The sequence below is a fragment of the Papaver somniferum genome, chromosome 4, assembly GCF_003573695.1.
Source record: "Papaver somniferum cultivar HN1 chromosome 4, ASM357369v1, whole genome shotgun sequence".
Taxonomy (NCBI): domain Eukaryota; kingdom Viridiplantae; phylum Streptophyta; class Magnoliopsida; order Ranunculales; family Papaveraceae; genus Papaver; species Papaver somniferum.
The window spans coordinates 17,532,999-17,546,132 of record NC_039361.1 but is presented as its reverse complement, the minus strand read 5'-3'; the positions used below and the strand labels follow the sequence as shown (position 1 = coordinate 17,546,132).

At 37.9% G+C, this 13,134-nt stretch overlaps 1 protein-coding gene, 1 non-coding gene and 1 pseudogene across 2 annotated transcripts; 1 reads left to right on the top strand and 2 right to left on the bottom strand.

Annotated features, from left to right (window-relative positions):
• Positions 1–2,440: 2,440 nt before the first annotated feature.
• LOC113274840 (probable methyltransferase PMT15) lies at positions 2,441–5,575 on the bottom strand. Its single transcript, XM_026524239.1, has 6 exons — positions 4,618–5,575; positions 4,007–4,217; positions 3,608–3,905; positions 3,126–3,521; positions 2,936–3,013; positions 2,441–2,845 (listed from the first exon to the last, which is right to left on the bottom strand). The coding sequence occupies exons 1-6, from the start codon at positions 5,308–5,310 to the stop codon at positions 2,614–2,616; spliced, it is 1,908 nt and encodes a 635-aa protein (XP_026380024.1). The 5' UTR covers positions 5,311–5,575; the 3' UTR covers positions 2,441–2,613.
• Positions 5,576–7,542: 1,967 nt separating this feature from the next.
• LOC113273572 lies at positions 7,543–10,220 on the bottom strand (annotated as a pseudogene).
• Positions 7,608–7,681, top strand: TRNAN-GUU. Its single transcript has one exon. It is a non-coding gene; the product is annotated as a tRNA-Asn (tRNA).
• Positions 10,221–13,134: the final 2,914 nt, after the last annotated feature.

Sequence of the window (13,134 nt, the reverse complement as noted above, 5' to 3'; positions counted from 1 at the left end):
CAGTAGCTGTGACATGGTGGCATGCCAGTGGTCGTGGCATGGTGGCATGCCAGTGGCCGTGGCGTAGCGGCATGCCAGCGGCCGTGGCCTAGAGACATGCCAGTGGCCGTGGCATGGCGTCATGCCAGTAGCTGTGGCATGGTGGCATGCCAGTGGTCGCGGCGTTGTAGCATGGCCAAAGTTTAAGATTCGGCTCCGTGATTAAAGCTAGGGCTTGGCAGCATGGCCAAGGCTAGGTCTTGGCGGCATGGCTAATTTAGGGTTTGGCATTTTGGCCGAAATTAGGCGTCGTGGATAATTTAGGGTTTGATGCCACGGCCAAAGTTTAAGATTTGGCGGCATGGTCTCTCAAAAGTTTCCACAAACCTGTTAGTTTGGTGGCGAACTTGGATGGTTGAGATTGTATCTCAGGAGGAATGGTAGCCGTCGATCATGGCTACCTTTAATTGGCAGTGGCGCCTTTAACTTGTGCTATCGGCATTGCTGGCATGGCTGGCATAGCTCGTGCATGCCTTCGGCGCGGTTGCGCGCGTAGCCATAGCCACTGAATTTTTGGCATTTGGTGTGGAAATCTTGCCTAAATTAGGGTTTGGCTTGTCGAAACCATAATTAGCATATATGGCATATCGCATGTGGTGAGTGGCCATGTTTGGCGTGTTTGGCATGCGCGTATGGCATGTGTGCCTGGTATGTGCGTTTGGCATGCGCGTTTGGCATGTTGGCGCGGGTTTTGGGAAGCCAATTGGCTTTGGGACCATCTGGCGTGGTTTCCTCCTTTTCAACACTGTGGCGAGTTTAGAGCAACCTGATTGGTTAATATAAGAGGGCCGGCCAAGTTAGGGCGTGGCTACACTTCCAACGCGCTGTGGCGGATTTAAAGCGACCTGATTGGTCGATGGGAAGTGGGGCCGGCAAGCTAGGGCGTGGCCACACTTCCAGTGCGCTGTGACGAACTTAATCGCCTAGTTTGGCTAAGCATAGTTGCGACCAACGGGTCTAGTGTACTACACGGGGCGCGAAACCCTAATTTTTGCAAATTAGTCGGGTTTATGAGTTTTTTTGCGAGTTATCAAAATAATTAGCTGGATTTTGTATGCTGCCACAAAATCCTTATCTACAGAATGCAGTGTGTTTTATGTCTGAGCATCTCGTGTGATGACCTTAACTTTGGTACTTGGAGGTTCATGCTACTCCGCTGCGAGTGAACATAAATCCGTCATGCCATACCGATATTAAGGGTTCTGTCGGGGAACATAGCACAGGAAAGTACTCAGTGAGTCTTGTATTGGCGAGGTGCCGAAATTTACAGAGCATTTGGGATGGTTGTTACATTCGCCAGTCTGGATAAATTTCATGTAAATATATTGGATTGCTCAATAAATATGTCGGTGGAGTGGTTAGCACTCACGGCACCGTTTCCTTGCAGAGTGACGTCACATCAGATGTAAAATTTTACGATTTTAACCCTAAGCTAAAAACCACCATCAACAACACTATAATTAGCCATTTAGTTTATTTTTTCAGAAGGAAAGGGGTAAACTTTGTATTGAAATGGAAAAAGAGAGAAAAGAAGCACAACAGCTTGAGGCCAGCCCAACAAGAAAAATTCCCCAGCCCAGTTAGCTATCTCCATCAATAGTTGCCTCCCAATTTGAGATTAAATCATTAAAATTAAAAAGCCTAAACCAATTTATTAATTTTGATGATAACCTCACTGATAATCATGCCCACTGAACTATCATTTTTCTCGTCCACAACTCCCCTGTTTCTTTCCAACCAGTACCGAGAGATAGCAAATAGGAGAATTAGGCGTTTAGCTGAGACAGGTAATTGAGAGTCAATCGAAGATCCTAAAAATTCCAACTAGTTAAAATCAAAACGAAACGAAATATATATTCCTCAGCTTCCTCCAACATTTTATTAGATTTTTCTTATATAAAATGTAATAATCCAACATCAATTACTAAAATTAAATTTTCTTTTGGAGTGTACTAGAAACTATGAGGCCATTATATATAGAATAATAATTTATTGGATATGTTCACTCTCACATTTGATAAATTTATTTGTAAAAAAGAAAAAAACATGAACTTATGCACACAATTTTTAGTTCATGCAGTATTTTCTTTTAGTTCAAATTCACTAAAACTTTGAAATCATATATGCTTTCTTTTCTTCCATTTAACGCTGAAAAATGTGTGAACCTTTTGTTGAATAAATGTATGACGGTCTACATCCGGGAAGGTGGTAGATACTACAAGACAGAGTTTTTGCGCAAATGCGTGGAAATTGTAGATTTCCCAACCTCAAAAATTGCAACTACAGAATAGATTTTCACAATGTCATCCGGGTACATACAACATCCAGATATTACCAGTCTTGCTGCCGCAATGTTTCTGATTTGCACAAGGAATATCTTGGGACTAAAACCTGCATAAGCTGTCAAAGGTATAACATGAAAATTTTCTGGAAAATTGTGGGAATTTCATCCACATTCTCAGACATTGTATATGCATTCTCTGGAACTATTCTGAAGGCAAAAACAAATACCTTTTTGACTCTTTTGTGCAACTACAAAGAATAATATTAAACCGAAAAAAGAAGAAATTAAGGTTAAGAAACAGACTTAGCATCCGAAGGGGCAGTCCAATACTTTTTCATTGCAAATAAGATTTTCTCTCTAAAATGAGGACTATCTTCGTGATCGATAATTTGGCTACTCCATTCAAAACCTTCAGTCATGGTTTTAATCTTCAACAAAATATCAACATCGTCTCGAAAAATTACTGTCCCTTCCGGCCGTAAAATTCTATCCATCTCCAGTAAAATATCTTCCATTTCGCATCTGAAATGCAGCACAAAGTTTTAGTTGAAGCTGAGAAAAATATGGTTATGCTTTTGGTTAAAATGGTTGCATCTAAGTGATTTAATTTACCTGTCTTGATAGAGACTAAAAACTGAATCTGCGTGAATGAGATCATACGTCCTGGGATAAGTAGACATCGCCTCACACCTACATTTCCAAACAACAGCATTGTAAGAAAATGAGATAACATTGACAAGAATATTGTTGGAACAAATCTACCACTAGTAGTAGTAGTAGTAGTATGAGGCTAGAAATATACCAGCTCTGATATGTACCGATCAATCCACGCTCATAAATGACTCCCAACGTATCAACCTTTGCCTCAGGAGGTACCACATTCATTACCCACAGTGGGTAATCGACTAGTGAGGCAGCAAATCCTCCTAATTTCGCATTCATGTCGAGCAGATTCCTATACCTACCATCTTTATTCCCTAGTTCACTATTCACATTCTGGTAATGTGCTAATCTTTTCTTCCAGAGTTTGGTATCTTCTTGGAACATCTTTTCTGTAATTCCTTCAATACTTCCGGAACGGATTCTTGGTGGAGTTGCGGTCAATCTTTCTGGCCAATTTGCTAATTTCCCACCGGAAACTTCCCTTAATCCGGCTACCTCAGGAAGTGGAGTCAAACATGTCTCCATTTTAGTGTACCTGAAATGAGAATTCCAATCAATTTAGACCAATGACTAAAGTGCATGAAAAATGGGTTTTTAAAGACAAAAAGAAATAAACAGTACCAGGCCTGATCAGGATTTTGAGCTTGGCAGAATGATGGCCTTCGCAGGACTTTACGATTTATCTTACAGTGAATGTGGTTAGTAGGTTTCTGCCAAATTGCAATATCACCTTTCTCTGCAAACTTCTTCCAACACAAGCTTTTGGCTACGGCTTCAATCTGTGATTGTTCGGAATGTAAGTCATCCTCAGTTCTATTCCATCCTCTGTAATGTTGTTTCCAATTGATCGGGGGACCTGACAAAACCCAGTAACCTCCGGGTCGTAGAATTCTATCAACTTCAATCAGGTACTGCCCATCTAATTTCACATTACACACCAATAATGACACACATTACATTTGGTACAATAATCCATCCAAATATGCAAAAACTGAAATGTTCCAAAGTAAAATTTAGTACCAAATAATCCCCAAGGAATTAGACACCGCGAGCAATGAGCCATATTGAACGCCCTAGATGGGTACGGAAGCCTATTCGAAGCAAGAACACCAATCAATGCCGGTACTCCTCTTTCAAGTGCAAATTGCACTTGAGCTTCATGTGAGTCCTTGGGCGCAAACGATATCGGTAAGATGTTTCGAGATAACAGGTAAGCTCCCCAACTTGCTACCTACACAAAAATCATCAAAAACCCAAATTCAAAAAAACAAAAAAAAACACTAAAAATCATTTTAGTTTCTTATGAAAATTTCTGAATTTTAGATTCAAAAATTCATTTAATGCATTGAAATCTTTGTTGTTTCACAGTTCTTCTGACTGACTGAAATAATAAATGAATTCTTGACTCATCCTGTGACATTTCAAAATCAAACCCCCACCCCCACACAATTGCAGGAGGAAATTTATTACACCAAATTCAGTCATATCCCTAATTTTTCGAGATTTTAAATTAATTACAAAAAATAACGTTCTTATCTTCATAAACAAACCTTCTAAAACAAAACATCCTCCATTAATCTGCATGTAAATGCTCAATTAAAAAAAAAAAATGGAAGGAAAAAAAAACTTACCCCACAACCAGTGTCAATGGCAGTTCTGATAGACCCATCTTTGAAATTGATCAACTTAGCAATATCATCAATATACTTATCAGCACCATTAGGAAACATAGTACCACCACCAGGAAACCTAAACTTATCACCTTCAAATCTAATCCAATTCTGACCAGCTTTTTCCACTGTCAAATGTTTATGAGGAGCATTACTAAACCATGCAAAATCTCTACTCACGGGCCATTTGAACGGATTCTTGTAACCATACGGTGCCGGAATTCTACACTTCAGTAACTCATCTTTCTCAGGACAATGTCTTTCTCTATAAATTAATTTATCTCTTGTAAACTTCAATGATCTTTGTAAATCTTCACATGGTGTGTACTCACTGTATTTGATATCACAAGGTGGGAAATAAGTAGAAGATACATATGGCTGTGCGCTAATGAGTTCTTCTTCTGCTGTATGATTTGGCTTGAAATTAAGAACTGGTTGGGGTGTTGTTATGTTTGATATTGTTGGTAATAAACAATTTTGATCATGATCTTGTGATATGATGGCTGTTGAATTAGCACCATCACTATGTTGATAAACACCAAAGAAGTAAGAAACTGAACATAGAAGAGATATTAACAGCATGGGTACAAGATTTGTGTTTTTGCATATTGCAAGGAATCGTTTTAGAATTGTATTGTTGTTATGCCCTGCCATGATCACCTCCTCCTCCTCCTCCTCCACCACCACCACCACCCCTCTGATCAAACTCTTGGTTGTTTCTTGGTTGTGGGTTTTGGGTTTGAAGAAAATGGAGAGATGGATCAGAGAGAGGTTGTGATGCTAGTTGGTCATCAAGATTTAAAGAGAAGATGAAGAAAAATCAAGTCTTTCAAGTGGGATTTATGTGGAAAAGTAAATACCATACCTGGTGGAATTAAGAGACATGTTATAAAGGGTGCAGGTACACTATAATTCTACGGCACACAAAATTTTCCTACTTTGAGAAATTAATTATTTAACGCGTATTGCACCTATTTGATGCTTTGAACCATGCCTAACAGCTAGTGATGCACAAAAGGAACCAGCCTTTTATGGAAAATTGTAGAACTTAGTCGCGGGAGCAATGGTGAAATGTTGTTCCTTTATATATTCCGTTTATGACATGACATTTATGGTGGTTGTTTCTCTAAGTCAGGTTCATATCTATTGCGTAAATTTATTGAGCCAGATATGAACAGGTGAAGACGTTATAAACTATTTACAAAATTTGACATTACGTTGGACTTGTAGGGTGGGATTTTTCTTTTATCAACTTTTATCGTGAATTTTGGCACAATCAAGAGCGGTGGTGTTACGGTGGTTGGTGGTAGTAGCGGTGGTGTAGACGTAAATTTTGAGGTTGCGTAAACATAAGCATATGTTTTCTGTGAACAGAAATAGTGGTTGGAACCTTTTGGGTGGTTGCTGGTAGGAGTATTCATTGATGTTTTTTATGGAAACATATCTTTTGTTATTTACTATACGTGTAGAAGTTTTGATAGTAATAAATGGTATAACTAGTTTCAACCAAACCATGTGTCTGCCCAGTTCATACAAGTGTTAGTATGTAGTAACCGCTCATTGTCGAATACTCCCCATGCCGCAAACTAGTGGAGCACTCTTGGCCGGCCTTGAACACAGCAGAACTTTGGATGTGGTCTCTTTTTTTTCTTCCATTGTTTACGATTTAAATTAGAAACCCAAAGATACGAAATTTTAATGTGATTTGTGAGTGCAATCGCCATCGTGGTTGATGACCGAATCAAAATAAATCCCCCCACACGCAAATGGAATGTAAAGAAGCATTTTCAACACCATGACCCCGCACGCCACATCTTTATTTTCTAGTTCTAGTTCCATAGGTACAACCCATACTTCACCACATGAAGCCTCAATTGGTTGTTTTTTGGATTTAAACATCTAAACCTCAATTTGGATTAGTAATTAGTTAAAGGGGCAAAAAATGAAGTGTTCATAGTCGGTTCCTTGAAGGCTAATATAAGTACAAAAGTCATTATAATTGCCACCAAATTCAGCAAAGTATATGCAAATGTTATCAATTTTACCATGCTTTTCCTTTTTCTTTGAATGCGGACAATCCCTACATCATGTTGAAGCACGAAACGGAATTACCAGAAGAAAAAGAAAAAACACTTGATCCATGGCAGCATCCGGCACGAATTTGATCCCATGGGCCAAGACTTGAATGCAAAGGGTTGAATATGATACCCCATGAAACCCACTTCACCATTAAAATATGTACTTACAAAGAAGATTGATATTCATGCACTCTAAGAATGTCTACAGCTAGTCATTCCTAGGGTCTTTGAATGTTACTACTTTCCTGGAAACAGTAATAAATAAAAAGAGGGGTTTGAAAAATGTTACTAGTTGTCTGTCTATATCAAGTGTCATTCATGAACATGAACTTACTTTAGAGGCGGTGCTCTGTTTCTGCGTTACTATCTTAGTTAGTAGCACACGTAAAGTCCGAGGAAGAAGTTACTTTCGCGGGGACTACCGACATAATCCAACTAAAAATTCTAATCTAGTGTACTTGTTTGTAACATTATATATTGTCACGTCATATTTGTCTTTTGCGCCGTGAAATGTACCACTTAGATCAGTGACATGGAGTTTGATTTGTCACATAGAGTTCAACCTTTCCGCTTGACTAGTCAAATCATACTTATTTGTAGTATATATCATGATGTTTATTTGACAAATCACAAATGATGGTCGTTGTCTATGATGCTGCTCGTGAGATCAAACAGAGAGAGTCAAGTCTTGCAAGTAAGTAATTCAGATAGTGACCGGCAAATGACTGGTTCCAACCACTCAAGTAGCGTGCCTTTGATTTCATGGGCTTGGCCGTTTGGAGCCATAAGATTTTGGTCTTTCAAGATAACGGTTTGCAATCAAAAATTTAGAAGAACTGTATCTGTTGGTCGTAGTGCAAACAAGAATCAAAAGCTGGAATAGCTCAGCTGGTTAGAGCGTGTGGCTGTTAACCACAAGGTCACAGGTTCAATCCCTGTTTCTAGCGTTTTTTTCTACTTGTTTTTGACGATAAATTAGAGAATCCACTTGCAGGAAGGAACTTCACAGATGTCCAGAAAAATAGAAGCTCTTGTCTCTGCTTCATAGACATACCCTCAACAACCTGCAAAAATATTCCATATCTTGGATTTTAAACATGCATTTTATACAGCAATCAACAAGTAAAAACTATGCCTCTGTAAGAATATACCTCCCAAAACCAACAAATTTGGTCATCATTTTCTCTATAGCCATAGTATTCAGTGTGTGCTTTCCAGTCCTTCACAGAGATAGCTTCACCGCTTCCAAGAAGCATTAGGCCAAGATCCTTGAGCTCTAAACTCTGGAAAAAGATTTTCTGGAGCCCTCGTTCACAAAGAATATCACCAAATCCGCGGGTAAAATAGGATAATTTCACGGCAATAGATTTGACGAAGCAGTGCTGAATAAGAAGTTCAACCTACTCTTCTCTATTTTTGCTGTTCACAATAATGCTGTCACCTCCAGGACAGAGCTCCACCACTCTCCTTGATCCAAACTCTTCAAATTCCCTTGCGAATGTCAATCCCAAAGCATCTGAGTCCACAGAATCAGCATCCATTTCCAAAATTGTTTTACAGCTCTTATACATGGCTGGATATGCATCTCGAATATCTTCCAAGGAAATCACCCCTCCAGCCAATTGCAAGAAAAACACATGATCAAAGGAGATGCCTACTTGCACTTTATGCATCAAAGCCAATGCAATCACTCTGCCGGCAAATGCAAAATAATTACGGTGCTGCAGCCAAAACACAAACATGTGTAAATATAAATGGAATTTAAACTAGTAATTATATCCTTTGCAAATATTTAGAGACACATCCCAAAAGAATGTTTTTCAAAATATACAGTACTCCACAGTGTTGGGTTTATTTGCTAACAGAAATATGTTGAAACTTACCAGGATTTGGAAAGAACCTTCGGCGGTCACTTGGACATGCTAGAAAAAGGGACCCTTTTGGATCAAACAGTTCTTGGCATATTATGAGAAACCATTCCCTCAAAACACCATAACCTACAGCTTCCTCATTTCTGAATTCTACAGAAAGGCCTCTGCGCAATGACGTCGAGGTTGCAAGAGAAAGGTGCTTAAATGATTCGGTCAATATCTCTGACCTGTTAATAAGCATCTTATGCTGATTTTCAAAATCAAATTTCACCTCAGGGAACATCTTCATAAGCAAATAGTCTCTAGAATTGGAGCTAATCGAGTTCTTATGTTCAAGAAGCCATAGTAGATCATCACTTTTCTTTGACATTCTGACAAGTATATCCACATTTCTTTGGTAATGCCGTACTTCAGAAAAAAGATCCTCTTCAAAATTTACATAAATTTTAGAAAATTTCATCAACTCTCTCAAAACAGATAGATAACTAGGCCACCCAGGAGTATAACACAAAGGTTTGCCAAACCAAACACCGTCACTGATTTCCCCAAGGCATAGAATGAATTCTGTACTCAAACCCTCGTACACAATCCGGAAGAAGTCGATTTCAAGTAAATAACAAGGTTGGTTACGGAAGTTATCATCAGCATTTAGTGGAAGTGATTGACCCTTCAATCTAACATGATCCTCTATTGCCCTTATCATATAGCGTGAGAAAAAAGCTAGTAGTCGAACATCATTCTTAATGCTTAATCTAAGTGATGTAGACACCACGGTAAAGGATGACTTCCTGGATGTTCTCAAACCACGACACAAACTTTTTGCTAGTTCATTAACAAACGGGTAAAATTCCTCAATTGTGTCTGATGGTTGTGTCACATAAACATACTTAGATGTATTTCTAAAACCAATCAACTTCAATAAAGATACCAAAGTTTTACGACAAGAGTAGTATAAAGGATGTTGATTACCATGTTAATCTGCGCTATAAAGTAATTCACAAAACTCCCAAACTATTCGCACACAATGTTTCCGAATGGATTTAGGTATGGATCTAATATTTGGATATAGAAATAGCTTAACGGAATCCTCACCTGCTTGTTTACTACATTGGGTTGGTGAGTTTAACACTAATGAGACCAAAGCTTCAGGAGCACCAGAGGAAATAAATCTATTAATATGATCCTCAGAATCATAAACATTGTATGCAGGGATCATGTTCAGGTAATCATTAACGAGTGATACAATGTTATTAGCTCTTTTTAAGGAGGTTTCACTATCAATGCCAGGATCACATTCACACGAAGAACAAAGGCTAGGTATAGAAGATACCAAATCTCCAATTGCTTGCGTCTCCTCCATGCTACGCCAAACCCAAACATATTCTGAAGCCATTAGTGGAACAGAAACATTCTCAGCTATAAATTGAATTCAGCTTTAACATTCAACTGAAATAAGTAACTCAAAAAATAATCAAATTAAGCCAATTGAAACAATATATGTACCGTTAATTCGTTCATTCTCAAACAATCGAAGGAGCCAAAGCTATTGAAGCAAAATTAGAATTTAGGATTTGGAGAGATTCAATTGAACCAACCTGAAGTGAAGATGATCAAAACCCCCAAGTCTACAATCTGAAAGGCTTAAGAAAGGCCTAAAATTGGGTGTGTCGCCACGTGTTAATTTTAACTCTCACTTGGACGGCGGCGGTTACATTCCAGAGTGATCGGTTAACCGATGGTTTTCGGTTCGATTTTGGGTATAAACCTTAACCAAAACAAAAGCTGTCGGTTTCCTGAAACGGACAATCATAACTATATTAATTGGTTTGGTTTCGGTTCCGTAATTCACGGTTTCAATTCAGTTATGTGCAGCCCTGAAATTTAGATTCGGGCCGCAAGATACTTCATGTCCTTGGAAAAAACTAAATCAGCCGAGGTACTCTGGTCATTAGAGCTTATCTCAATTTGTCTCGGTCACTTACCGAACAAAGTACCAAGATTTTGGCCATACCAATTAAGCTTAGAGTCATTGAGTCAAGTTTGTCACCATGTCTAAAATCTCTCCATGGACCATGACAAATAATATATCACAAACTCACTATTAAATAATGTTTTATTTATTTTTTATCGAAAGAGAAGATGTATTGGAAAAGGAGGATTTACAAAAAGTTTTACCAAAGATAGAGAAAAGAAAAAAACTAGCTAGACAAAGAAAAAATCCCAACTATTACAGACAAACTAGCGAAGATAGCAAGCCAAAGACAAACTTATATACTTTAGTTAAGCAAAATAATCATCTCTTGGTTTGAGTCGCCGAACCAAAAGTACGGTACAATAAAGATTTTATTAGTAAGCTTAGGCTTCGTAGTGTGGATCACAAAATAATTCACAACTCCTGTGATAATAGGACATGCAATTTATGGATTTTTTGGAATAAGTCTATAGTACCTCCCATTACAGTTTCTATATAACTAGGCAAAGTATTATAATTGATACATGTGGTTTCTAAAAATTTCAGTTCAAGCTGATGTCCTAGCTGTTGATAGAAGAGATCTTTGGGATGAGTTTTATTACATTCATAGTCTGAATAAGCCTTCGCTTTCTCTGGGTGATTTTAACGTGGTTTCATCTGCTGAAAGGAAGAAAAAAAGGTGGTCGCAGTCCTCTCAAGATATCTATGAGGGACTTACATGAAACAGTTGATTCATGTGGTTACTTCAATGTCCCAAGAGTGGAGCAGAATTTTCCAGGTCTAATAGCCAAGTAGGCAGAAGAAGGATTTTATGCAACCTTGGCAAAGCTTTTTTCAATCTCAAATGAATGGAAACTTATGGGAGTTGGAGTTATACAGTAGGTGCTAGTGGGGTATCTGATCACAGTCTGCTCATTCGTTCTGATATCATCATTCTCAAGCCTTATAATATCCCTGGTGGATTTCAAAAAAAAAAATATGTCTTATTCATGAGGGCTTTATGAAAGTAGTTAGTGATTCATGGGAAGCTGACTTAGATTCGATTGGTAATCCAGTTTTTATTTTCATGCATAAGCTAAAAAGATTGAATCAGATTCTCAAGCATTGAAATTGGGAGGTCTTTGTTGATGCGTGAAAAGACGAGGGTACCCAAATATACCTCAATCTAAAACTTTTCCACCTAGTTCCCTCAGTATCCCTGCGCCTCCAACTTGCAATAAGTCACGCACTTGGAAAAATTCCTTTGGTTCGTATTCCAAACAGTAAAAGGAACAAAAAATCTGTTCGGTAACAACTCTTTTCAAACAACTTGATATGAGTTTGACAAAAGGCTCTTCCGTTTAACCAATAAACTCCTTTGTCGGGTTCTTAAATCAATCTATTCAACAACTACCAAAGTAATTGTTTAGACTATGCAATCAATACTATGAATCACAAAGAAATGTATTGATGACGATCTACACAACTAATTAATCCAATCTATCAAAAGATAAACCGATTATAGTTGGATCCCCAGACGATCAAGTTTTGTGTACACCAAAGATTATGAACCCAAATAAAAAATCTTCTTTGTCTTCAAATCTTCTTACATCTTCAATAAACACCTGCACACAAACAACTTGTATCTCTTGTGATCAATCACACACAGAACGGAGTCTATTGACGATGGATTATCACAAGACGTCTTTAGATCTACAAACAGTCTAAAGATCCTCGTCGAAACTTCGATCTAGTTTGAGTGAATCTTATATCAGAAGAGAATATTCTCAAGCATAAACAAACTAGGTGCAATCAAAGTTCAACAACCATTAGTCAATCAAATCAATCGAAAACTAATAATAAACTGCAATTATCTAGTTTCCCACCAATGGTACTCGTAGAGATTCTCAATCCCAAAGAAGTCTTTAAAACAAGTGGTCGTAAGAGATTTCGCCTAATTAGGGTACTTTCCTCTTCGAATAGACGGCTCCACCAGTAACAACACAACTAGGTAGTTTTGCTGGCTCTGAGGATTAGTTTGCTCGAAATGCAAACTTCGGTATTTATAGACCAATGAAATTTGGACACTAAGGAATTTCCAAAACCGAATATTCTCATAGATATGCAATAAAGCCAAAATCGGTTTTCATAATTCCTGGAAATGCTCTGTCCAAATATTGAATTAAATCTCAGTAGAAAATCTCCAATTAGTAAATGCACATTACCAATTTTTATTTTCTAAAGATATGCATTTAATTGCTGGAAATTAAAAGCATATAAAATTAAAAACCTTAATTAAAAGATTATCTATTTATTTCGATCCGGGATTCTCCTTTAGTTATTAAGGAATATCTTTGAACAATAATAGATAAGAATTACTGCACATGTTCAAAGTATTCGACATCTTTACTTTGTAAATCCTTTTTCATATTTACAATCTTGGAACCGATTTTCCCCACTTCCAAACAAGTTTAGAATTGGTTCATCTGATTTCCAAGAACTATGTGATTGATCAAAAACATTCAATCACCTTTCATGGGTTTAACGGTTCTACCAAACACAAAGTTCGGTTCTACCT